Source organism: Aphelocoma coerulescens, chromosome 17, assembly GCF_041296385.1.
Source record: "Aphelocoma coerulescens isolate FSJ_1873_10779 chromosome 17, UR_Acoe_1.0, whole genome shotgun sequence".
Taxonomy (NCBI): Eukaryota; Metazoa; Chordata; class Aves; order Passeriformes; family Corvidae; genus Aphelocoma; species Aphelocoma coerulescens.
This window is the reverse complement of record NC_091030.1, coordinates 2,399,641-2,425,504: the sequence shown is the minus strand read 5'-3', so window position 1 is coordinate 2,425,504 and position 25,864 is coordinate 2,399,641. Positions and strand designations below refer to the sequence as shown.

The window sequence follows — 25,864 nt, the reverse complement described above, 5'->3', positions numbered from 1 at the left end:
CTGCCAGGGATCCAGGGGCAGCCACAGCTGCTCTGGGCACCCTGTGCCAGGGCCTGCCCACCCTCCCAGGGAACAATTCCTGCCCAATATCCCATCCAGCCCTGCCCTCTGGCAGTGGGAAGCCATTCCCTGTGTCCTGTCCCTCCAGGCCTTGTCCCCAGTCCCTCTCCAGCTCTCCTGGAACCCCTTTAGGCCCTGGCAGGGGCTCTGAGGTCTCTCTAGAACCCTCTCTTCTCCAGGTGAACATCCCCAGCTCTCCCAGGCTTTCCTCACAATATCTTTTACATAACAGATATATAAATGTCAGGCAACAAGAGAATCACCAAATTCCAGCATTTTCCCCAAAGCCCTGGCTATTCCCACAGCAGGGGCTGCTCAGAGGATTTGTTTCCCTTTTCCCAGCCAGAGTAAACAAAGATGCTGCTGGCTGGCAAGCGAGGAAAAACCTCCCCAGGGATCCATCCAGCAGCACCCTCCGAGCCAGCTGCTCTGCAGGGCACATCTGGGGGACCTCCACACCTCACACCCCTCCTCCCTGCCAGCTGCCAGCACATCTGTGCCAGCCCTCCACAGCACCAGACCTACCCCCTGCCCCAGAAAGGGCCTCTGGGGTGGCTTTCCTGGCTCACCTCCTCTTGCTCTGCCAGGTTTCAGAGGTCTGGCCCATGGAAGTGGCTCTGATCCCTGCAGGAGGCACAGAGTGTTCCACAGCTGGACTGGTTTAACTCCTTCTGGAGAAGTTATTTGAGCAGCCTCTCCCTGATCCTTCTTTGAACTGGCAGCTCCCAGCCCAGCACAATCAGCTTTAGGGAAGGGGTTGCAAAGCAAATTTTGGTTAAAATAATGAAGGATTGATATTTCATAGCTAATAATTAATCAGTAATAGCTAATAACAGATCATAATAAAGTTAATAGTTACAAAGAGTTTAAAAAGGGGTATTTCTGCCCTTGTGAGGGGGTACAGAACCCTAAAATATGGGAAGGGCTTTGAGAAGGGCTGGCTCCAGTCAAGGAAAAGCCTGGGATAATGCCCAGCTCATCCCCACCTCTGTAGCCACACGAGTCTGAGTTCCCCGGCAGCAGCAGCAGCTTCTTTGCCACAGTAATTTGTAACACGGATTTTCCATGTTCTCCAGGAGCCAATGGATGTGACACCACAGAGCTGCTGGATGGATTAGGGACAGAGCTTTTGCCAACAGAAATACGGATGAATGCTAATTTATAAACCCCCTCTATCTCCCAGCTTATCAGAGGAAATGAATTCCAAACTGTTCTCCAGGAAAATAAAGCGCTGGCAAAATTCATCAGGACAATGTTTCATCTCCCTGGTGCTTTTTCATTTTTTTTTTTTTTCCCCATTTCTCAATTATTTTTTGGTAGGGTTCCTACAAAAGAAGAATAAGAACAACAGTGTGCAGTGGCCAAGGGGAAATAGGAGCTGGCTGGGGTTATTTCTAAGAGGCACTTATAGAAATGGGTTTGAACATCCAGGGTGATCAGAGGAGACCATAATTCTTAACACGTGAATATTCAATAATCCAGAGTCAGGAAGGAGGTGATGAATTGTCTTTTTAGGGGATTTTTTAATTTAGATTTATACTGAGGAGGAAATAACATTTTCCTGGAATCAATGCATCTTTGCTTCTAAGCTAGAAAACTGAAATTAACAATTTTTGAGATCTCTCTTTAGAAAAAAACTCCAAACAGCCCAAGCCCCTCAGCCATTTAACTCCCAGCTGAGGCCTCTTCCCATCTCCCACCCAAATCCTGCCCTACTCATTGTCCCTGGCAGTATCCAGGGCATGGGGAGGGTGGCAGGGCTGCACAGGGAGCAGCAGCAGCAGCCCAGAACCCCCAAAATCCCCGTGTTTGGGGTCCCACTGCAGGCTGGGTCTCACAGGGCAGTGCCACATGCCCTGGAGTGAGCTGAGGGATCCGTGATGTGCTGTGGGATTCATCCCATCCCATCCAGCCTCTCTCCCAGGGCTACTTTGCCCAAATAGCACCAAGAGCAGTCCCTGAAATGGGAGGAAAATGCCTTGGCTGAGCAGGAGGTGGGAAAACGAGAAATGAGGAGCACAGGGAGAGCAGAGCCTGGAGCAGAGCTGGTGCCTCCTGCCCTGCCCCGGGCACCTGACTTGTTCCTGCTGAGGAAACATCCCAGAGAATTCCTCACATCCTTCCCACCTGGCCTGGCTCCCAGGGAAAAGCGAGGACTGACAAGGAGGGAGGGATCCTCAGGAGGCTCCCTGGCTCCACAGGGAGGGCAGGATGGCCCCAGTGGCTCCTGCACTGACTTGTGCATCCCCAGCCCGTGCCCAGGGATGAGGAGGCGTCACCTGTCCCTTCCAGGGGTGACTCCTGGAGAGCTCTTACCCCTGCATTCCCTGCTTCTGGAGACCCCTTCCACCTCAGAATATTCTGGGATTCTGTGACCTTCCCCTGCCTGTGCGAAGGCTGATGAAATCAGTTTGCCTTGCAGGGGTGGCTCAGGCCTTTGTTTGGGATTTTCCAGGCTTCACAACCCACACCACAAGTCCCACTGCAAATCTGTCGGGCGGTTCTCAAAGCCCACGCTGAGATTTCAGCATTGCAGAAGTTTTGGCTGGCTGGGCTCTTTGCAAAGACATCAATTTCACCCTCTAATAGGCACAGCAAACTTGATTTCAGCCCCACTTACAATGCTGTAAATCCAGGCTAACCACATTAAACTCAGGGCAGCTGATGCCAGAGACTTAAAACCACCACGAGTAAAAGTCACCTCAGGTGTGTGCAGCCAAGAGCCTGCCCTGAGGCCACCGTGGGCTGCTTTGTAAAGCAGCCCAGAGAAATTTCTCCATAAATGTTCCATTAATATTAACAGCTAAATCCCTGGCCTGCCTTAAAACCCTCAGCCCCACCTAAGTTAGCAGCAGAGTTCTGATTTAATTTGCTCCCAAGACCGACAGAGCTCAGCAGCAGTGGCTGTGGAGTTAATCACATTTATTTCTGTCTCTAACAGGGGTATAAACACTGCCCTGGCTGAGGACCAACCTTTTGCTCCATCCCTTTTCAAGGCACAGGAGAAAATCTCAATGGAAACCACCAAGTCCTACAACTTCTCCTTCAATTTTTCACCTAAACTTCGCCTAGTGAAAAAATTCCCCAGGAGTATGAAATCTGCTGGGTTATTTTCTCCTTCAAGAAACGATTTTTGAGGCTTTGTAGAAATCTCCCACCACGAGGAAGAGCTTTAAGTAAAACACACCCTGGAGCTGATGCATCGATCCTTGAGCTGTGCCCAAAATCCAGGATACACCAGGCAATATTCATTTTTTAATAGGAAGGGAAGGCAGGAATAGTAAGGAGAAAGGAGAGTAAGGAATTTTTTTCCTGAATTAAGGGTAGTAACAGCCAAGCACGGCCCTGGTCCATCCTGCCCCTAATAAATCCTTTGGCACAGATTTCCCCATGGCTCCAGACAAGCTGGGCTCAGCAAGGCGCAGCTCAAACCTTAAACTTTCCCCAATCCCTGATTAACCACGCCCCAAACCAATCCCAAAGCAATGGTTTCACTGAGGGGAGGAGGAGGAATTAAACACAGTCTCATTAATTAACAACCATTTAAGCAGAACAGCCTGAACCAGAGGCAATTTCTTGCCAGCTGCCTCGCTGTCCCATGTCCTACTAAACCCAGCCTGGGCACTGGTTTGTACTGGTGTGGTTGCACTGGTCCCCACACCGAGTGAAAAACACAACCACAGCTTTTAGAGAGAAGGCAAATTTGGGCTTTTAAATTGTTTCAGATCATGTGAACAGTCGGTTTTAGTTTCTGTTCATAACCTGAAGGGACTGAAACCTGAAACCAGAAAGAAATCAGAGAGAAGCAGAAGAGTGGGCAGCTTGTAAGAGAAAAGAAAGGCTCAGTAGCAAAGCTCCCCATTCAGAAAAACAGAAAGTGTCAGGAAGAACCAGCAGAGCGGCAAAAGAAGACTTTCAGAAAATCAGAATGAGAACTACAACACCTAGAGATGAGATATCAGGGTAAAAACCATTTGAGGATTTAGTGATAAATGTTAAGATGTAACCTGAGATGTAGATAAAAAGGGTTAAGAGAGATGCCCCAAAAAAGGGGTTCTGCATTCATCTGAGCTAAGAGAGGAAAAGGAACCACGGGGAAAGCTACAGTTCCAAACACCCTCCTTGTTCCAGTTTGCTGAAAAAAAACAACATGCTTCATTCTCCCCAGCTGCCCAACAAGGAGGAAGGAATAAACTAGAAAATAAAGGCTGTGTGTAATACATTTATTTATTTACTTATTTACTTATTTATTATTTATTTTTAAAGGCATCAAATACTCTGGTATTGAATACTCTGGGATTTAAAGGGTGAAAGATTCCAAGATCTACCAGCCACCCCAAAACCTCCTTGCAGACAGTGGAAGGGGGGATAGAGGAAGGGGAGTGACGAGCTGGTCACCCGGAGGGAAGTGCAGCAGGGATGGTGAGGAATATCCAAAGAACACTCTGTACTTGAGCCCTCAGATGATGCAATGGCAAGGGACACCCAAACAGCCTTTTTCAAGTGCAAATTGTGCCACATTAAATTCTTTCTGACACACATCTGGCTGTGGGGATAACAAGGAAGGTGAACTATCCCAATCCATCAGGGTTTTGATGCCTTGAGAGGCCACCCAAAAACAGAGACTAGACAGGAGTAAGGGGATAAAGGGAGGTATTTATCTGAAAGGCCTTCAAAGGTACCCCTGGGGAGCCAGAGGCCACTGCCAAGATGGACCCCAAGGTGGAGCCCAGGTCATGAGTTCTTCACTATTTTATAGGTTTGGTTCATTTGCATAGCAGGGTTAATTCTCCAATTAAAGCTTCAGTTTAATGATGTAATTTCTGCTCAGCTTGTTCCCCTCTCAAAGGCTTTTGGTTTATACTTTTTGGGCCTGGGACAGTCTGGGTGTCCTTGGAGAGCAGGCCTGGAGAGGCTTTGTTATGTCTGCCCAGCACAGAGAGCAGAAGTGAACAGGCTCCAAGAAACTCCAGAGTGACACACCAGGCAGGGCAGGATTTGAAAAATATAAAAGTTAAAACCTAAGGCATCAGTTTTGGGCACTGTTTTCCATGTAGGCCTGGTTTGCCTGGGGTTTTATGGCCACCCTACATGGCACAGGCTGCTGAAGAAGACCCACAGAAGTCCTTGAAGCTCTGAGCCATTTGTTCCCTCATTTCCGTCCCTCCAGAGGAGCTGCAGGGCTCTGGGATCTTTATCCGCTGTTCTGCAGGGAAACATCCCAAAATACTCTTCCTTCCAAGGGTGCCAGTAATTGCTAGAGGTGCCCTGCCAAGGCTGGCAGCGGCAGGGAGGCCGGGCCAGGTGACGGCTCCCACGGCTTTGGAATGATTGGCAAGCAGCAGGGATGGAACACGCCCCGAGGGAGCTCCTGCCTTGGCCCTGGTGCCTGGGGACGTGCCAAACCCGGCTGGCATCGCTGCCAACGCCTGCCCGTGCCCCACAGGGGACAAACCAATCTGCTGGCTCAGCCTGGGGCTCTGACACACCCTCAGACCTCCCTGGGTTGGGCATTTTCCACGGCGTGGCTGCCTGTTCTGAGCTGTGTTGGTGTCTCTCTTCCCTCCCAGCAAGGACGTCACCAGCCAAGGGCTGGGAAAGGCACAGGGGAATTATTTTGGGGGTTTTGCCATAAAAATCTTGGAATCACCTTCATCTCTCCCCTCGGATTTGTGAGTGTTGGGATGGACTACTCAGAAATACCCTGCTTCCAACGATGGGAGAGGAAGAGCTGGGCTGGGCCGGTGGCACCAAGAGCTCACCAAGGTGACAAGAACCACAACCAGCTGAAGAATGTTTGATTCAACAGAAATTCCCCACTGTCCACGCCAAGAAGGAAGCATTCAGAAAAAACAGTGCCAGCTTTGGCTCCAAAAGAATCCTTTTCTGTGTCTTGTCATCCACAGTCATGGATTGCCGTCTCAAGGGTCTCCTGGGCACTGAGACCCCTCAGTCCCCTCGTGCCAGGCCTCTGCAGGAAGCCCTGTGGGGACACTTGGCTTCCTTCTGAACTGGAGCAGATCCCTGAATCCACCTCCCCTGGTTTGTTCCCTCCTAAGTGAGCTGGTGTGCCATGAAAGGTGTCACCGTGGAGCTAACCTGGAGTTCTGGGAGAAGGGCAGCTGTGGCAATGCTGAGGGTAAAATCCACCAACAAACTGGGAAAATTTGGGGCATTTCTCTAAAATGGGAAAAGCACTGGGAAAACTGCTCCAGGGGAGCTGGAGAGGGGCTTTGGACAGGGGTCTGGAGTGATGGGACAAGGGAAAATGGTTTTAAAATGATGGAGAGCAGGACTAGGTTGGATTTTAGGAAGAAATTGTTTGCTGTGAGGGTGGTGTCCCTGGCACGGGGTGCCCAGAGCAGCTGTGGCTGCCCCTGGATCCCTGGCAGTGCCCAAGGCCAGGCTGAACAGGGCTTGGAGCAGCCTGGGACAGTGGAAGGTGCCCCTGCCCATGGCAGGGGGTGGCACTGGGTGATCTTTAAGGCCCCTTCCAACCCAAACCTTTAAATCCATAATTTAGCTCCACAACACTCCTTGGAACAGCTCTGAATTAATTCTGTGCAGAACCCACAGGTCACAGAGAGGGTCTGAAATGGCAGCAGGCTGGTTGGTGGCTGGAGATGAAGTCCCTCAGGAACTTCAGGTGATGCTCTGTGCTCACGTGCAGTAGGAATTGGAATGGATGATAGAATGTTTGCAGCCCATGGATCAATGTGACAACTGATTTTTTGAGGTTTTTTTGCACATCTGGAGTAGAATCAAGAGGCTGGGGAGTCTGTTTGTCAGTAAACTCTGGTTTCATGTCAGCATTGGGAAAATGGCCCTGCTTTTCCCAAAATGCGGAGCTCTGGGTGCTGCTCCACAGAAAACGTGGCCTCGAGCAGCCCGGCACAAAGCACAGAGTGCTGAGCGCTCCTGGCTGTAATTTGCTGCTTACAAGGGGACTGAGCTGTTCGAAAAACCCAGCCCAGATAATGGGTTTCAAATGCTAGAAAATCTGTCCCTGAGCTCTTAATCCAGTTTATGGGTTCATCAGAAGTGGAGCCAAGGCGTTCTTGGAAACAAAACTTGGCAAAAGGAATCTTTCTCCACTGTATCAGTAGAAACCACAGACAAAGCTCAGGCCAACCTATCTAGATGGGGGAGATTTAATTAAAACGTGTCACGGCCTCTGTCTGTGATTAAGGGAGGTGGCGGCAGCGGGGCAGCTGCCAGGGCTGAGGGCACAGCACAGGACTGACACCAAAACCCACCTGGAGGTTGGGCTGTGGTCACAAACAACCAGAGACTCCTCAATTCCAATCCTGTTGGTGCCAAGGAGATCCCTGCTGCGGCCATTCCCACAACTGCAGGGTGTAGGAAATCATCACCCTCTGCAGAAGGCTCCGGGAGAGGAGCTCAGTTCTCCTGCTTCAGAGCTTCACAGAGTCGTTCTCGCCCTTTTTTATACTTAATGGGAAAAAAAAACCAGACCTGAATGTTGCTATTCCTTTTTTAAAAGTCTCTCCTAACAGCAGCTCTCTTTCAACAGCTCATTTACTGCCCGTGTGGGACTCCAGAGTGAAATGTGCTCAGCCGTGGATCTAAAAGACTTCCCCTCCCACTAATCCTCAACGATCCTTGCTGTTCTCTAGCTGCCAGGCTGGATTCTCTCTTGATTTCCCACATCAATAAATCACACATTATCTATGCTTGAATTTGGTTAAGATTCTGGTTAATGATGCACGAGATAGAGGAGGACTCCGCTGATGGGTTGCGCTGCTCTGTAAAAACTGGCTGAAGTGGAAAAAACCAGCCAAGATGGATTTTTGCCATTAAAAATGCACTTGTCTGGTCTCGTGCATGGATAGGAGCAGATGCACTGATTAAAGTCACGATGGATTTGTGGAGTCTCATGCACCAGCAGGGGGAATTGGGAGTGGAAGAAGAATCTGGGATGTGTTTGCCGCAACAAGCAGCACAGGGGAGCACCTGCAGGAGTGGGAGAACACGGAGAGGAGATGATCTCCTCGCCCAGGAGACCTCGGGCAGTGCCCAGCGGGGCAGCCTCTCCTCCCAGGCCTCTCACCACCCATCTTTTCTCTTTATCTTAGCACCATCTAGAGGGATGTGCCTGCACACCCGGGGCAGCCGCTCCACGGTGAGGAGAACACCCACACACGGGGTGTGGAGTCGGGGGGAAGCCAAACCTCAGAGGAACAGTTCACTCCTCCAGCCACCTTCACTGTTTGCTTCAGCACAAGCTGCAATCATCCCCCTGGACCTCTGGGAACTGGAACGATGGGTCCTCCAGAGGGATTGGAGGTTGGGAGGTCCAGGGGGGAAGCCTGGAGGGTCTTGCTCAGGGTTTGGGGGTTTTTCTTGATTTTTTTTTTTTTTTTAACACCTACAGATCTTGCATCACCTACAGATCTCGCAGGCTTCGATAGAGGTGCAGTTCTGTGTCCAGTTCTGGTCTCCCTGGAGTGGAGCCAGTGGAGGTTTTGGAGAGGAGGCATCTCCGTGCCCAGGACAGGCTGGGGGAGCTGGGGCTGCCCAGCCTCGAGAGGAACCCCAGCTGAGAGGGGCCCTGAGCCCTGGGTGTCCCTGGGTGTCCCTGGGTGTCCCTGGCTGCAGGGAGGGCTCAGGGAAGGGCCCAGGCTCTGCTCCAGGGCCCAGCAGCGGCACCAGAGCAACAGGCAGGGACTGATCCCAGGAATTCCCCCTGCACAGGAGGCAGAACTGCTGCCCTGGGCAGTGCCCGAGGCTTGGGCAGAGACCAGAGAGGCTGTGGAGTCTCCCTGACTGGAGATATTCCACTGTCAGGGGCAATTCCTGCACTCCATTGACCCCATCTCTGACCAGCCTCACAATCCCAAAGCAAGGCCATGGAAAGCAAAGTCCAACCTTGCCTGGAGCAGAGCCTGGTGCAGAGGTAGGAAGGGAAGCACCTTGCCCAGGCCAAAGAGCACAGCAGGAGCTTCCAGAATTCACCTGACTGGGATTAAGGAGCACAGAGGAGCACAAACGGCAGCAAAAGGTCTGGCAAAGGATGCACTAAACTTGCATTTCTTCAGTAACTGGCTTTAGTGAGGACTAAATCAGTGCTCCAGAGGTGGAATGGGGTGAAGACCCTGGAAAAATCAAGGACAATCCTCTGCCTACATTTTGTCTGTTAGGGATGTCACCCTTACCTCCCCCCTCATACAGTGGGTATAAAAGGGTTTGAAGGTCTGACTGGGGGACAAATAGTGGAAGGTGTCCTTGCCCACGGCAGAGGAGTTGGAACTGGATGATCTTTAAAGCCCCTTCCAACCCAAACCATCCTGTGATCCTAAAACTGTCTCTGCAGCATTGAGAGAGCAGCAGCAAAGGAGAGGAAAGGGCACCAGCACAAGCTCAGTGCCCACTGCAGGGACCCTCTCCAGCCCAGTTCGGGATCACAGCACAAGGTTCGCCTCCCACATCCCAAATCCAGCTCCTCCAGCGCCCACAAAGCAACATCAGCAACCCCTCCAGCCAAGGCCAGGTCACCTCTCATTTTCCCTCGCTCAAACCTCGGAGCAGCTGCCCTGAGCCAACACTGCGAGCGCTTTCTCCTTTCCGGGCGGAGCAGGGATCCCATTCCCGGGCAGGGATCCCAGGGGCAGCGCCGGGCTGAGCCCGCATGTGTTCCCGCATGTGACCGGGCGTTCCGGGAGCAGCATCCCCGTGGGAGGGAGGCAGGGAGGGAGGGAAGGAGGAAGCCGGGCTGTTGAGTCAACACTGCAGAGCTGCCTGCGAGAGGAGAGAGAGGGAGAGCCGGGCTGGTTGCGAAGGACAGATTTGCTGAGCCCACGAGAAAATGGTTTGAGTAATAATCAACGGTAAGGAAACCTCTGGTTTGAGGAGAGAGCTTGGAGGGTAAATACTCTGCATATTTCATGGCCTTGGCTCGCGGGGGGAGCCAGGCTGGTGCTGGAGGGGTTTGGAGCGCAGCCAGGACGGCAGGCACAGAAACCAGTCGCGTTTATCGTGGTAAATCCAGTCCCCTCCACTCCCTCTGCTGCGGGTCCCGCTCCGGGCTGGCTGGGGAGGCTGGTTTGGGGTAGCTGCTGTTTCCCAGTGCCGCAAGGGTCTCCCGTGTCCCCTTCCCCCCCAGCCTGCCGCTATGTGGCCAGGAAGATGAGGATCCTGTGCAGCCGGGAGCCCCGGGAGCCACCGCCCTGCCCGGCGCAGGCTGCGCCCCAAAGCCACCACCGGAGTAAGTGTGGGCTCGTGGGGACAGGGACATCCACGCCCCTCATCCCAAACCTGCTGGGATGGGGGACCCAGGACTCACCCGGGCTCAGTCAGGGGTGGGGGGCACCTCCCCATTCCCCTCTGGGCACCCAGGACCGGGTAGAAGTTGCAGAAGTTTCTGCTCTCCCCGCGCTGGGTTTTGTTGTTAAATGTCATTGCAGCCCCTGGCAAAGGGGAGGAGCGAAGAGCAGCCTTTGGGAGGGGGGACAGACGTGCTTTGGGGTGGGATTAGAGGGACAAGCTCTGCTCCCACAGAGCTCTGTGTCCCTGGGATACTCTGTCGTTCAGGCCCCTGCTAAACACCAAAATACAGCACCACACACCCAGCTGGCAACGAGAGAGCCCTGTCCTTGCTTCCCAGTCTTCCCTCCCTGGCCCATTTAAACCACACATTTAAACCAGGATGACTCTGCAGACAAAGCAAAGCCTAAATTTGGCACGGTGGGTACAGCAAGGATCATCTTGGCTCCTCTCCCTGCCTCACCCGAGACATGGAAAATTCTCCAGCATCACCTGACTGCACTGCTCAGGTGTCAAAGCTCCGTGTCAAAGTGAACTCAGCTTTGAGCAGCAGGCAGAGCAATCTCAGCATGGCAGGGATCTGCCCCGCCAGTACTGGTTGCACTGGTTCGGCCGAGTCACTCCCGGTGGCTCCTGAGCAAACATTCCCAGAGCTGCAGCCAGGAGGGAGCACATCCCGGGCAGCTGCCACGGTGGTCAGGGTGTGCCCGTCACCTCCTGCCTCTGCCAGCAGCTTGGAGCTGGCCCTGGAGGCTCCAGGGAAGGTGTAGGGCTGAGCCATTCCCTTCCTGCTGCTCCCATGAGCTGTGTGGGACGGGAGGAAAGGGAATTGTGTGCTCAGGGGGTCATATAAAATATCCAGAATTTCACCTGTCCCCTAAAGTAAGAGCTGGATGCATCATGGGGAAGGGAAAGGGGATGTCTCCCTTCACTAATGCCTTCATTAGGTGCATGTGGAGAGGCAGGAGGAGGGAGCAGCTCCCGCCCCGCTGTGGGAGCCAGGATTTAGCAGAGGCTCCAGGAGGATCAGGGCAAGCACTCGGACGTAGCAGCGAGAGGAATCAAACTCCTCCTTTGAGCAAAGTTCAGCTCCTTTCTACAGTTAATTGCTGGGTGTTTAATTGCAATCAGGGTAGCTGAGGTTTTCAGAGGACCTTCCTGTACCTCCCAGAACCTTTCCCCTTGGTTAATCCCGAATCCCTCTCTTTTCTCCCATCCTTGTGCATTTGCAGATGTAAAGGCAGAGCTACCAGCACCCCCTGAAGCAACAACCTCACTCCCCAGCAACACCAAACCCATCCAATGCAGGTCCTGACGATAAAAGCCCTCGTGGTCCTCCCATGAAGGCCACGAGATTTCTTCCCACTGATTTTTGCTGGAAACCCTGTATCCCAGGGATTGGAAAACATCAGCAAATCCCTGCTGTGTCTGCTCTCGGCACAGAAGCCCATTGATAGAAAATGTCCTCGTCAGTCTCTCGTGACCAGAATTTTCTAGCTGGCAGGAAAAAAAAAAAGAAGATTCCCAAAGTGTATCAGATGTTCCTGGCACCTGTGGGAATGTGGGAACACCATGGAATATCAGGGGAGGAGCAGGAGCCATTGCATCCCAGCAGCAAATCGCATTTTTTTACTGTGAGACCAAACTGTGCTCCCGGTGACATTGGTACAACTTCAGGCAATTTCCATGAAGGCAAAATCAGTTCCTGAGCTGGAATAAGGAGCTCTGGTGTGTGGGAATCCCTATCCCCGTGCCCAGCCAGCACCCAAGGGATGTGCAGCACCCCCAGAGCGGAGGCCACAGGGACCACAGCAGGATGTGCCCCCAAGCCCTGCACTGTCACAGAGCAATGACAGCAGAACCCCAAACCCCACACGTGTGGGGGGGACTCTGCCCGACCCCCTCCTGTGACAGCTCAACCACAAGTAAAGGTGGATGGAAAGCAGCTGGTTGGGAGTGTGGTGGTTTTTCTCCTGGAACGGGTTTGGTGTCACCGCAGTGCTTGGGATCGTGTGTTGGCAGCATGGGGGGATAAGGGGATCATGTTTTGGGGGTCACTGATAAGGGGATCATGTGTTGGGGGGTCACTGATAGGGGATTATGTGTGTTGGGGTCACTGATAAGGGAATCATGCATGTTAGGGGTCACTGATAAGGGGATCATGCGGGGGGCTCACTGGTAAAGGGACCGTGTGTGTTGGGGGTCACTGATAAGGGGATCATGTGTTGGGAGGCCACTTCTGAGGGGATGGTGTTGGGGGCTCAGGTAGGAAGAGATGGATCTTTCTCACCATTCCTGGTGACAGAAACAACAGGAGAGGGAGCAGACTCATCCTGCACCCCTGGGAAGAGCCAAATGCAAGTTCCTGCTGCTCCAGGGCTCGGCCTCTTGCTGCCACCTTTGCTGGTACGAGGTTGTGTGAGGGGTGATGGTTGGTGGCAGGAGGGTTTGGACACAAGTGAGTCCCAGGCTGTCCCTGGGTTGTGTCTGACCCCTGGGGCAGCTCCTCCACGCCGAGCTGGAGGGCAGGAGGTCTCCAAAGTGAGCAGCTCTCTGGCATGTTTTATGAGAGTCCTGTATCCACTCGTTCATCCAGGACAGGGAATTACAGCTCTCTCCTCCGCCCCACAGCTTCTCCACCCTGGTGTGTGGGGACAGCTTTATTTTGGTGTTTTCCAGCCCCCTCTGGTCACCTGCCCCTGACCCAGCTGTGGTGGCAGTGGAGCACCGTAGTCTGGATGAACTGGCAGAGACAGGGAACGCTGCTGTGCTCCACGTGTCCCCCTGCCCCGGCCCGAGGGAGCCGGCCCGTGACCAGGAGCCGGACGTAGCATCCACTGAAGATCACCAGGAGCTGCTGGGCCATCGCCTGGAAGGAGCAAGAGAGAGGTCAGAGCAGGGCATCCCTGTGGGCAGGGCAGAGGAGACATCAAACACCATTTTCTCCCTGCTTCAAGGACTGTCCAGCTCTGCCAGGAGCAGGACAGCAGCCAATGGCATGGATAACTGTCCCAGATCCCCTTCTGGCCAGCAGTGCTGTCCCCACAGCGGGGGTGACACCGAGTGACCACTGGCCCGCGGGTGGCCCTGGGGACCTGCCCGCTCTGTCCCTGCCTGTAGACAGCCAGAGAGCCTCAATCTGCAGGGATGTCACCTGCACTGAATTCACTCAGCAACAGTGACAGGAAAGCTGCAAAATAAATCAAAATCATTCCTTTGGTAGCTCCATGCTGAGCGGGAATCAGGACACATTTGTTGCTCAGCGTGGCACAAGTCTTTGAAGGCACTTTCCATGGAGGAGACAAAGGCTGGGCACATCCAGGGCTCAGCCCCAGCCTGGGCAGGGGCATCAGGGCCCTAGGTAGAGGTTTTCTACCAAACAGGACCCTTGAAACCAGCAAGGAAAAGCCCAATCCATGAATTCCTCAAGGATGAAGCCCCAGCTGCTCAGACTGCTCAGCACTGCCAGGGCTGGAGAAGTGTGTGTGGACTTCCAGGTACTTCTGCCAGAGAAAAAGGTGTCCCCCGTGGCTGGGATGAGTTTTGGAGCTCAGATACCTCGGGGGGGTGATTTGGTGCCTCTGTCAGGGGGATATTTGCCCTCACCTCGGGTGGGCCCTCGGGGATGAGGCGCAGGAGCTCATTGCAGGTCACAGGATCTTTATTCAGGGTCCCCCCGCTGGATAAAAGAGGGGACTCTTCACATGGAGCCTCCTCCTCCCTCCCCAGCTCGGGCTGAACCACCACATCCATGACCACACGGAGCTGGTCCAGGCTGTGCCTCAGGCCTGCCTGGAAGAGAAGGAGATTTTGGGGCTCTCCAAAGGCAGGCAGCACTGGCGTCCCCTGAGGAGAGCCTTTACAGGGCACCTATTCCTCCTGCATGGATTTAACTCCCAGGATTTCCCATCCCAGGCAGCAGTGGTGCCCTGAGCACAGAGTTTAAAAGGCACAATTTCCTCCTGCACATTTTTCACTCCTGGGATTTCCCATCCCAAGAATCGTGCCTGGCACTTGGAGCTGGGTGTCCATCCCATGGCCTGGCTGCCCTCAGCTGCCTCTTGTGCCAGTGACTGCTCCCAGCACCACGGTCACAGCCTGGCATGGATAATCTTGTCTTTAAAAACAGAGTTCTCTCACCCCCTGTGTGAATCAGGGCACTGCAGTCCATCCCTGAGCTGCAGCTTTCAGGGAGATGAGCAGCCTGGAGATTTTTGCAGGGCTCTCACCTCTCATCCCACAAAGGCAGTTCACTGGGTATTTATATACCCACAGAGAGCAAAACATTTTCTGAAGGCCAAGAGGACAGAATTTTTATAGAATTAACTCAATCCAGCACTTCCTGCCCCTCCAGGCTATCCCATTTATTCCAGGAGGACAGCTCAAGGTGTCAGCTGTTCCAAGGTGTGCCACGTGCTTCTAAAATTTGCCTTTCATTCCTGATGACTTCCCATCATTAAAGCTGTGCAGTTAATTATCCAGACACCCACATTCCACGGGGTCTGGATGAATTCCTGCTGGGCTGGGCATGGACAGGTGCACTTTATTCACCTCCCAGTCTGCCCAGCTCCCAGGGCACAGTGGGAGAACCTCACCAGGGCACCCAAACACTCATTTATCCTTTCCCACCTCCATCCCAGCAAATCCAGGGCTTAGGGAAGGCCCTGCCTGTGTCCCCAGGCTGTCCCCACTGTCCTTTACCTGTGTCCCCTGCAGCTGAGTGATGTGGGCTGCCAGGGCCTGGAGGCAGCGCTCGGGGCTGAAGTGCACAAACCACAGCTGGAAGGGGCAGGTCAAGGAAGGAATCTCTCCATGCTTCCTTCTCCCAGGCCTGGGGATGGTGGGATGGGCCTTGCAGGGAGCAGAGCTGAGGCAGGTGGTGCCCATGGGGTGCTCAGGGCAGCCAGGACCCAAATTACAGAGCCATGGGGTGGTTTGGAGCCAGGAGGGTCTGGGCTAGGATGGGGGAAGGGAAGGGAAGGGAAGGGAAGGGAAGGGAAGGGAAGGGAAGGGAAGGGAAGGGAAGGGAAGGGAAGGGAAGGGAAGGGAAGGGAAGGGAAGGGAAGGGAAGGGAAGGGAAGGGAAGGGAAGGGAAGGGAAGGGAAGGGAAGGGAAGGGAAGGGAAGGGAAGGGAAGGGAAGGGAAGGGAAGGGAAGGGAAGGGAAGGGAAGGGAAGGGAAGGGAAGGGAAGGGAAGGGAAGGGAAGGGAAGGGAAGGTCCAGAGAGCAGCCAGTCCCTCTCCCTCACCTCCTGCAGCCTGGGATAACCCTGGCTCACTGCCCATCACTCATCTCAGTGACCCTCCACCTAAATAAACTGTGGGGCACAGTGACTTAGCTGCCCTAAACCCCTTCCTGCTTTCCCTTTATTTCTAGGGATTCACTCCATTTATTTTTTACAAAATTGCCCATACTCAGTGCTGCTCTGAGGACAGAGAGTTTTCCAAGAGCAACGTTTGTTGGGGATGTGAGTCCTGCCAGCTGCAAGGCGGCCAGAGCTCTGTCCTTGTGCACCTGCTGCACCTGCCAGCAGCACAGGGATCAGGAAAATGGGAAATCCAGAGGGGTAGAATGGATCTGACATCGGAGCAGACAGAGCAATTGTAAATCCCTGGCTTATTTGCTGCTCTCAGGCAGTTTTGGGACAGGTAGGTAAAGGTGGAGGTTCCTTGGATTAGTCCTCTAATGGACTCTGATGGCCTGAATAAATGTGGAATTCAGGTTTATAAAGGTGGAATTCAGGTTTATAAAGGTGGAATTCAGGTTTATAGGGTTTCCTCCTCATCCTGAATGACTTTGCCCCCCTGCAGTGCTCCCTGTCCCTTTCCCTGCTTCACCCTGGCTTCCCTCTCCATTTGAATTTCAAGCCTCTCTCTGTGTTTCTCTCACCTTCCTTTAACACCTTCATGGAGTCTTAAAACTCTCTTCATTCCCTTAAATCCCTGTCTAGTACAGAAAAATCATCTCTGAAAAGCAGCAGATGAGCCCAGGGATGGGGATTTTGGTTTTCTCCACATTCAAGTTTTTGGAGGATTGTTTGCTTTTTCTCCCTGTTGGTTTTTTTTGGGTTTGTTTGTTGGGGTTTTTTTGCCATAGGAACTTTGCTGTCACTCTACCTGTAGGCAGAATCATCAGCGTCACAGAAGTATAACATATTTTTAGGAATAATTGTCTGCCCTAAGGAATCCCATTTCAATCCTTTAGACTCATTATTTCCAGTCACCTCTGGGCATATCTCAATGCCCACTTTCAGGAGAAATAAAAACTTCCCAGTTCCTTGTGCCACCCCATAGGAGACAAACCAGATCCTAGGAATCCCAGCCTCTGGATCACAACAGCAAGAAATACCTGCAGAGCAGGAGGGATCTGACCAATTCCCAGCAGAAAGGATACTTGTAGGATGTTGTGTGGCCCATCCAGGACACCTGTAATGCCCAGGATTACGCTGTGCTTGATAAAGATTTCATTGACAGCTGCCAGCCTCACGTCTGTGTTCACGTTCAGCTGTTAAGAGAATGTGAGGGAAAATAACCCAATCCACAGCAAAAGTCTACAAACTGCAGCTGGATAATCCCAAATACTGCAGCTCTGAGAGGAAAAGGCTGGAATCAATTTCCAGGGTCCTGTTCTCCCTTCCATGGCCCGGCAATCTCCTTTCCCAAACCTCTGCGAACCCCCACATTTGCCTGGTTTCCTCTTGGAAGAATCATTTGCTCCAAATCCCCCTCTGGATTTTGAATCAAGCCTTCCCAATATTATTCTTCAGCCAAATAAATGGTGCCAGTAATGCCAGGAGCAGCAGGGAATGCAAGGAGGAATCATCAGGACCAGGGCAGGAGCCAGAGCTGCTGTGGGAGCACAAACCCCACAAGGTTTGGTCTGTGGAGTGACCTCATTGTGGCCTCTCAGGGCTTAAAGGGGCTCCAGGAGAGCTGGAGAGGGACTGGGGACAAGGACACAGAGGGACAGGACACAGGGAATGGCTTCCCACTGCCAGAGGGCAGGGCTGGATGGGATATTGGGAAGGAATTGTTCCCTGGGAGGGTGGGCAGGCCCTGGCACAGGGTGCCCAGAGCAGCTGTGGCTGCCCCTGGATCCCTGGCTGTGTCCAAGGCCAGGCTGGACATTGGGGCTTGGAGCAGCCTGGGACAGTGGGAGGTGTCCCTGCTCGTGGCAGGGGGTGGGATGATAGAAACTTTGAGGTCCCTTCCAACCCAAACCATTCCATGATTCTGTGATTCCATAAATCCTGCAATTGCACACTCCATCCTGCTGGAGAATCTCAAATAAATTGGCTTCTCCTGTTCATATCTGCATGTAGCCAGTGGGGTTTCCTTAACGAGGAAAATTCAGTGCACAGTAAATGAAATTCACTCCAGAAGGCTCCAACACCCACCCCAGGATGGAGCAGGCACAGAATGGGATGAGCTTTAAGGTCCCTTCCACCCCAAACCAGTCTGGGATTCTCTGATTCCCTGATTTCCAGCAGCAGGAGGTCTGAGCCAGCCTGAGCAGCTCCAACACTTCCATGTCAAGCATTCCATCCCCTCCCTTGGCTGCAGAACATCCCTTACCTTCCCTGAGTGCTCTAAAAATACTGCTTCCTCCCTGGATCATTGCATTATTTACCTGCAACTAGGGAATGACCCAGCAGGAGGAATCCTGCTCCCCTCTCTCCACGTCCCCACACCAGCAGCCTCCCCTCACCTTCCTCTGGTGGCGATCAATGACCAGGATCACCAGTACAGTGACAGCCAGGGCCACCAGGGTCACCAGCACACCGGCCCCCCAGTAGCGTCCCAGGGAACTCAGCTGGAGTGTGGAGTAAAAGTTTGTCCAGAGAGAGATGTAGAAAACCTGGGAAAAAATAGAGAGGCTGGTGAGAGTCACAAAGCCATGAAAGTGAGAAAAGTCATGGGAAGAAGAAAATAACAGTCCCTTCTCCCTCATAAATTAAGTCCCATGAGATTTTTCAGAGGGTGAGAAAGGACAGAAGCTCTTTCCAATAATAAATAGAGGAAAGAAAGGACTGGAAGGACTGAGGGAGCCCTAGTTTGTTTTAAAAAAATCACCACTCACCAAAGACAAAGAGTGAATTGTTAATGATGATTCATCCCTAGGAAGGATTTCAACTGAGTTCTTCCACTGAGATAAGAAATGCACTCACTGAGGCATATTGATAATAATTCTCAGAGTCCCTGGATTTAGAAAGTTCCTATTTGAAGGTGGTGCAGAGACTACTCCTTTACAAGACTGACACAGGGCTCAAGGGCTGTGTTAAAGTCAGGGAAAACTGGATTCCTTCCCTTCCCAGAGCATGGATTTGGGCAGGAGATTGCCTAGGAGCAGGTGGGGGACATGTAGGGCACAGCATCATCTCATAAGGACACAACTCAGGTGCACCAAACAGGCACCAAACCCCTCACAGCACTGAGCGCCAATTCCCACAATATCAGTGAAAGGAGATTTGTGTAATGGCTATCCAAAACTAAAAAAGGAATTAAAATAGGGATTTGGGTTGGATCACACCCTCAGCACACTGCAAAGCACCAGCCTCACAGTAGATGCTCATGGTTGAGTCTCTGGAGGAGTTTCTTTCACCAGAAGAAGACAAACAAGACCAAAAGTTGACTGATTTGCTGGTCTAAATGAGCATCAGGACTAGAACACCTTCAGATCTTTAAAATCAAGTTACAAACCAGGTCTGGTTTAGGAGCTCAGCATGTGCTGGTCACCGGCAGCCTGCTCTGCTGGGACTGCCAGCAAGGGGGTGGAGAGAGGGCCTTGCCCTCCATCCACAGGAATTCTGTGAGCTGGGATTGCCAAGGGAACCCACCAGGAATGTGTCAGAACCAGCATTTGCTCCCCAGCCAAACCCCGCTCCCTCGGCGGGCACAAGAACCCCGGTGCCAGGCCGGGCAGCCCGCGGTGCCCTCACCACAGCCATGGCAATCTGGAAGCCCCTGGAGCTGTAGAACAGGTACCGCCTCACTTCGGGCCTCAGGACACCCTCCTGGAGCAGCCTTCTCCACGGATCCGCCGGCACCTGCCCGGGAGCAAACACAAAACCAGAGCCACCCTCCAGTTTGGGCTCCAGTTCGCAGCAGAACCAGACCGGGCAAAGCTCGTGGGGCACTGCAACCTGAATCTGTGTCCCAGAGCTCCCTCCCACAGGGAGCACCTTCAATCCCACCCACAGAGCTGCCACAGAGCCAAAACTTGGGTTCCTGCCTCAGGTGCAGGGAGTAAAATCTGCCTGGGGAAGTCACAAGGGGAAAAAAAAAGCCTTTTTGTGACAAGGACATGACAAGACATCATCCCAGGGATGCTCCGCCCTATCAGAGTGAATTTCAAACAAAATTCACTCCAAACTATCTTCAAAGTGTTTCTTCACTGAGGTTTAAGCCGAGTTCATCCCAGCTGACTTCCAGCCCACAGGGAATAGACTTAAGTTGGACTGAAACAAGTGACAGCAGTGTGCCTTGGTGGCCAAGAAGGCCAACGGCATCCTGGCCTGTATTAGGAATTGTGTGGCCAGCAGGAGCAGGGAGGTCATTCTTCCCCTGTACTCAGCACTGGTGAGGCCACATCTTGAGTACTGTGTCCAGTTCTGGGCCCCTCAGTTCAGGAAGGACATTGAGATGCTTGAGTGTGTCCAGAGGAGGGCAACGAGGCTGGTGAGGGGCTTGGAACACAAGCCCAATGAGGAACGGCTGAGGGAGCTGGGGTTGTTCAGCCTGGAGAAAAGGAGACTCAGGGGTGACCTTATCACTCTCTACAACTCCCTGAAAGGAGGCTGCAGCCAGGTGGGGGTTGGTCTCTTCCACCAGGCAGCAGCTGACAGAACAAGAGGACACAGTCTCAAGCTGCATCAAGGAAGGTATAGGTTGGGTATTAGGGAAAAGGTTTTCATGGGAAGAATCATAAAGTACTGGAATGGTCTGCCCAGGGAGGTGGTGGAGCCACCATCTCTGGATGTGTTTAAAAACAGACTGGACGTGGCACTTGGTGCCATAGCCTAGCTGAGGTGTCAGGGCATGGGTTGGACTTGATGATCTTGGAGGTCTCTTCCAACCTCGTTATTCTGTGATCCTGTGACTCTCAAACCAAAAAAACCCCCCAAAGCCATTTGCTGCATTTGTGGGTGTAAATGCAAATGATGCAAATGCAGCTGGAATTACCTCCCAGGGGAGCTCACCTGGACGCCGAGGGACTGCAGCTTCTCGGCACAAAGGTCCATGTCGAAGGAGGAGCTGGGGCAGGTGTTGTCCATGCTGAGCACCAGCAGCACCCGGCCTTGGGGGGGTTCTGCAAGAGCCCAAAGGAGCCGTGAGCACAGGACTGGAGGGGTTTTATCCCACAGCCAAGGAGCACCTGGCAAAGGGGAGGCTGAGAGCACAAACCACCCTGGTGTGTTTTCAACACCTCCAGAATCCCTTCCTTGGACATTGCTAAGGAGCTCTGGAAGCAGCCTGAGACCCCCCTGTAAGGAAACAAACTGCAGAGAGGGAGGAAACTCCAAAAATATCCCAGGAGGGAGCAGCCAGATGTAACAGGAGCTAACACCATGCTCTGATCTGCAGCACAACCATGTCCTGCCCCAACAACCCCTGACTGGGAGGACAACGGGCTCAGGCTGCTGGGTGGTGCCAAGGCTCATTTCCCTCTTAGAGAACCCCTCCATTGCCCACCCACCACAAAAACCAACTTGAGCTATTAATTAAAGTGCTTTCCAGAAATCCCATTGCTTGGGAATGTGGCAGGGCTGCCCCGGAGCACCCACAGATCCTCCAGCAGCATTCCTGGAGCGTGGCTCTGCTCAAGGCTCCTCCAGTGTCAGCTTGGGCCAGGATCAGAGATGCATCCTAGAGATTCACTCATGTTAGGAGCCTGAAAAGTGTGAGGACAGCCTGTCCTAGATTTGAGGAGCAGCACAGGAGAGCTGTGATCTCCAGGCAGCCCATCTGGCATCACCTAGAGCTTACACAAGCTGTGCTACAGCGAGAGGAAGAGTTTGGGTCGAAGGAAGTGGCAGGTTCAGCTGAGATCCTGCTTTGCTGAAAGGCTTCATCCAAATTTCCTTCCCCTTTGCAGCTCCAAGGTCAGCCAGGTGTCCCTGGGCTGCTCCTGGAGACACTTTGGGCAAAAAGGGGCCCTGCTGGAGGGTGCAGGGGGATGTGAGTGAACAGCCATCCATGGCTCTGCCTTCTGCCAGGCTGCTCCAAGCCCCAATGTCCAGCCCAGCCTTGGACACTGCCAGGGATCCAGGGGCAGCCACAGCTGCTCTGGGCACCCTGTGCCAGGGCCTGCCCACCCTCACAGGGAACAATTCCTGCCCAATATCCCATCCAGCCCTGCCCTCTGGCACTGGGAAGCCATTCCCTGTGTCCTGTCACTCCAAACCCTTGGAAATTGTCTCTCTCCATCTTTCCTGCAGCTCCTTCAGGCCCTGTAAGGCCACAGTGAGGTCACCCCAAACTTCTCCTCTCCAGGCTGAACAATCCCAGCTCTCCCAGCCTTTCCTCCCAGCAGAGCTGCTCCATCCCTCTGATCCCCCTGGAGCCTCCTCTGGCCTCTCTCCAGCAGCTCCAGCTCCTTCCTGTGCTGGGCCCCGGGGCTGGGGCAGCTCTGCAGGTGGGGTCTCACCTGAGCACAGGGGCAGAGGGGCACAATCCCCCTCCCCTGCTGCCTCAGCACAGGTCAAGTTTCCTGAAGATTTCCCAACTTCAAAGGCCAAGAGGAGAGGACTTGCTGGGGGCTGCATTTCAATTGGTCGATTCACTCATTCCTGCACATCAGGCATTCCAAAAAAAGCCCCAAAGCATCTCCATCCCCTTCCCAAATTGCTGAAACATCCACAATGTTTGGGTACTTTGGCAAGTGAGATGCTGTTAAAGAGCGTCTTTGATAAAATCTGTCAGTGGTTATTTTAGGGACACTGAGCTCAGATCTGCCTCTCCCCTTATCAACAAGCTGCTCCCTTACCTGTCACCCACTGCAGGGCTCCTTCCTTGAAATCACTCTTGCAGTAGGGGAGGGAGGATCCACTTTTCTCAGTTCCACCAGTCTGGCTTTTCTGGGCCATGCTGGAGGTGCCTCTCCTTGAAGGATTCTGTGTTGTCTGGCCAGAAATTCAGCTTTGATGTCTCTAATTCAGCGTTTCTCTCTCTTCCTGCTGGGAAGCACCAACCAGCCCCACAGCACCAGAGTGGGGAGCAGATTGTGAAACCCTCACTCGCACTCCCACTGCTGCTTTCCTTGGGATCCTGCTTTCCATGAGCCACGAGGCATTTTCAAGCCCTGAAAAAAAGAAGATGAAAGTCCCAAATCTTGCAGAGATGAAGGATAACAGCAGTGACTGTGCTCCTTGGGGATGTCAGCACCTGGTGTTGGCCAGTGTGAGCTCAGTACACACAGACTCACTTTTTACATTTGTTTTTTATTGAGAGGTGGAAAAGTCACCCCTAAATATTCCTTAAATTGTCCTGACATCCTTCAGCATTCCCATTTTGTAAGCAATTAGCAAGGAACAGGCAGGACTTCTCTTTGCCAAGCCTCTTTGCCATCACCTTCAGAAGAACCTGGAGCTGGTATAAATGTCCCTCCCTGGAAGTGCCACTCCTGCTCAGTGACACAGGGACAAATCCTCACCACAGGAAGGGAGAAGTGCAGATAAGGAAGAAAAATGCATCTGCTGAAGGCAGAGCCAAGCAGGAGCTCCCACCCAGCAGCAGTGCAGCCTTTGAGGGTCTCTGCTTTCCTTTCCCCTCTCCTCTGCTTTCCCCTCTCCTCTCTTTTCCTTTCCCCTCTTCTCTGCTTTCCCCTCTCCTCTCTTTTCCTTTCCCCTCTCCTCAGGGAAGTTCTCACAGCAGGCACCCTGCCCAAGGTTTCCCAGGTGTTTCTTTCCCTGCTGACAAAGCTCTCTAACCTCCTGCCAGCACCTGTGGGTGGCTGTTAAATGCCTGGAGGACTCTGGAGTTTACTTTTCAATCACCTTCCACTCCAGCTCTCCAAAACCCCCATTTACTTTTTAACCTCTGCTCAAACCAGGAGCCTCTCGCTGTCTCCTGGTGGGAGGATCCCTCACAGATCTCACCCACTCTCCCTCCAAAGAGGATTGGGTTTTTTTCTGACCTTTTTTTCTGTTTTTTTTTCTAACCTTTTTTCTGGTTTTTTTCTAACAGTTGCTGCAGTTTCCCCCTCACACAAAGCCAGGACAGTCCCTGGTTGAAGAATGTCCAAAAGGAAACAGAGGCAAGACAAACAACACAAGACATTCTTCTGATCACAGAGAAAAAAAAAACCATAAAAGGGATAAAAACTCCCACTTAAAGGATCAAAGCACAGAGGGTGAGCAGTGAGTGTGGGCACACAGGATGGGCACAGCACCTGCTCCTCACCTGCACAGCTGAGGAGAGATTTCCCTGGGCACAGCTCTGCCATGAGGATCATGGGCAGCCACGTGTCACAGGGCACATCCCAGCACCAAAAGGTGCATTCAGACTGAATTTTCTCCCTCCTTTCCCTCTTTTCCATCCAAACACAAGGGAGTGTAAAATCAAGACAGAAAAGCCCACAGAAGACAGAAGCAAAGAGTGAAAAACCAGAGGAGACTAAAGAAAAAACTAATTAGGAACTGAAGAAAAACCTGCTTAAAACCAACCACCCTGTTGCTGCTGCTGGCACATCCGTTTGGAGATGAATCAAGGCTCTCTGGCTCACATGATGGGAATTTGGGGTCGCTGGAGGACAGTCCCCAGGAGGTGACAGCGAAGGTGCAGCAGGCCAGGGCAGCTCAGCCATCCCCAGGAGGGAAACAGCCTTCCTCCAATGCTGGGAGCTCCTCAGCCGAAGCAGCTTTGCTTTTACCTCTTAGAGCAGCACAGTTTGGCTCTGTTGCCTTTTCCTGAAGTGCCCATTTTGGGGTTTGGATCCCCCCAAACCTTCCTCCGCTGCCTCCTGAGCTACCTCGAGGAGCAGCCTCTCCTCTCCTGCACTCCTGGGCTCTGTGTCTCTCCACATCTCTTATTCTTTATGCAATGCCAACATCCCTCTGGTGAATTCGCTTCCTTCTTTTTTGGACACCTCCAAGCCCTCACCAAACAGCAGAGAACACCCAGCAGGTCCTTCTGCCTCATTCCCAGAGCAGCCAGCAGAGCCTTACCTGGTCCAGCTCACTCCTGGCGCCGGGAATGCAGCTCAGCTCCCTCCTCCTGCTGCTGCCTGTCCTGTATGTGCCACTGTCCCACTCTGCGCTGCACGGGTGCCACACTGTGCCACCACCAAGCAGGAAGGTCCCAGCCTGTGCTGGATAAGATCCCTGTGTCCCCTGCGCCTCCTGGAACCAGGGATTAAGCGAGCCTGTGCCCCTGCCTCCCTCTCCGCACCCTGAGCTGCAAGCACCGACTTGCAAAATCTCCCCGCTGCATGTGACTCTTGCCCTGGGCTGGGTTCAGAAATGTAGTTTTAACCCTCTGTAGTTCCTCAAAAGTGTTGCCACACCGAAGGCACAGCCACCAGGGGAGATTCTCCCCCCTCCCCAGGAGTTCCCTCACCTTCGGCAGGGTGGGGGTCCGCAGCTGGAGCCTGAGGAGTGCGAAGAGCTGAAGAGCAGCACAGACACGAGGCTTCCCCCTCCTCCTCCTCCTCCTCTTGGATCAGCCAGTCAGGATTCAGGAACTACACATCCCACAGTTGCACCCCCTCTGTTCCTGGGAGTGTTTCAGTCAAAGCCAAACACCCAAGACAAGGCTGGGGACACCAGAGGAGGCAAACGAAGATCTCAAGGCTGACAAGAGGTCACTCTCTCTTTATCAGAAGGTCATGGAAAGCACACAGGAACAGGGATAACAGGCAGGGCAGGAGTTGGAGCCCTCCCCACAACAGGAGGCTGTGCTGATGTGGAGCAAGTTTCCCCTCCAGCAGCTCCAGAAGAAAAGCAAGAGGCTCAGGCACAGATGGATCCTCCAGAGCGGCTGCACATGCTGGAGCTGTTTGCCTGACAACGCTGAGAGACACCATGAAAACAGAACTCCTTAGCCTGGGAATGGTGGTGTCAGAGCTCCCCAAAAGCTGCAGGATCCATGGAGGGTTGGAACAAAGCAAATCCAGTGGTGAATGGTTGAAAAAAAAAAAAAAACCAAAAAAGGAGCTCCTTGCAGTGCCCGTGTGCACTTCCTGGAGCAAAGGCCACTCTCCTCCTGGAGGGATGGGTTCTGCAGCCCTGCCTGCTCCAGGCATTGCTGAGCTGGGGGTTCATCCCCTCACGTGGCTCCACAGGCAACAGGAACAACTCCAAAGCCACTCACCCTCATGGGACCTTGTTACACTGGGAACAGGCAACACCATCCAGTACCGGGAAAAATCCCACGAATCTGTCACCAGCTCCAGTCCCCACCCAAGACAGGGCCGTGGGAAGCTTTGGGTTCTTTTGCAAAGGCTGCTCATCAAAAGTTTTGGTTTTGTTTGCTCCTCACCCACACAGAGATGCTGACAGGGAACATGAGAAGCCAAGAGCACTG

General features: G+C 53.0%; 1 protein-coding gene and 1 long non-coding RNA gene across 3 annotated transcripts; one reads left to right on the top strand and one right to left on the bottom strand.

The window, feature by feature from the left end:
- The first annotated feature begins 9,757 nt into the window (after positions 1 to 9,757).
- On the top strand, positions 9,758 to 12,289 carry LOC138119622 (uncharacterized). Its single transcript, XR_011155549.1, has 3 exons — positions 9,758 to 9,908; positions 10,184 to 10,285; positions 11,577 to 12,289. It is a non-coding gene; the product is annotated as an uncharacterized lncRNA (long non-coding RNA).
- Positions 11,791 to 22,521, bottom strand: TMEM268 (transmembrane protein 268). Of its 2 annotated transcripts, none has more exons than XM_069031700.1 (8): positions 22,329 to 22,521; positions 20,542 to 20,651; positions 19,180 to 19,389; positions 18,051 to 18,200; positions 16,737 to 16,847; positions 15,046 to 15,123; positions 13,951 to 14,136; positions 11,791 to 13,213 (listed from the first exon to the last, which is right to left on the bottom strand). In XM_069031700.1, exons 1-8 carry the CDS (start codon positions 22,426 to 22,428, stop codon positions 13,034 to 13,036), a joined length of 1,125 nt encoding a protein of 374 aa, XP_068887801.1. In that variant the 5' UTR covers positions 22,429 to 22,521; the 3' UTR covers positions 11,791 to 13,033. The 2 variants fall into 2 exon arrangements, with proteins under 2 accessions (XP_068887801.1, XP_068887802.1); XM_069031701.1 differs by having other exon boundaries at positions 19,282 to 19,389.
- Between the last annotated feature and the right edge of the window lie 3,343 nt (positions 22,522 to 25,864).

Bases quoted from the DNA above. Each gene is read 5' to 3' on its own strand.
- TMEM268 (XM_069031700.1), bottom strand. From the start codon at position 22,428: ATGGCCCAGAAAAGCCAGACTGGTGGAACTGAGAAAAGTGGATCCTCC. The intron at 19,390-20,541 runs GTGAGCTCCCCT...GCTCCCGGGCAG, and splicing joins TGCAGTCCCTCGGCGTCCAG to GTGCCGGCGGATCCGTGGAG. The intron at 18,201-19,179 runs GTGGGTTCCCTT...ATTTTTTCCCAG, and splicing joins CTGGTTCTGACACATTCCTG to GTTTTCTACATCTCTCTCTG.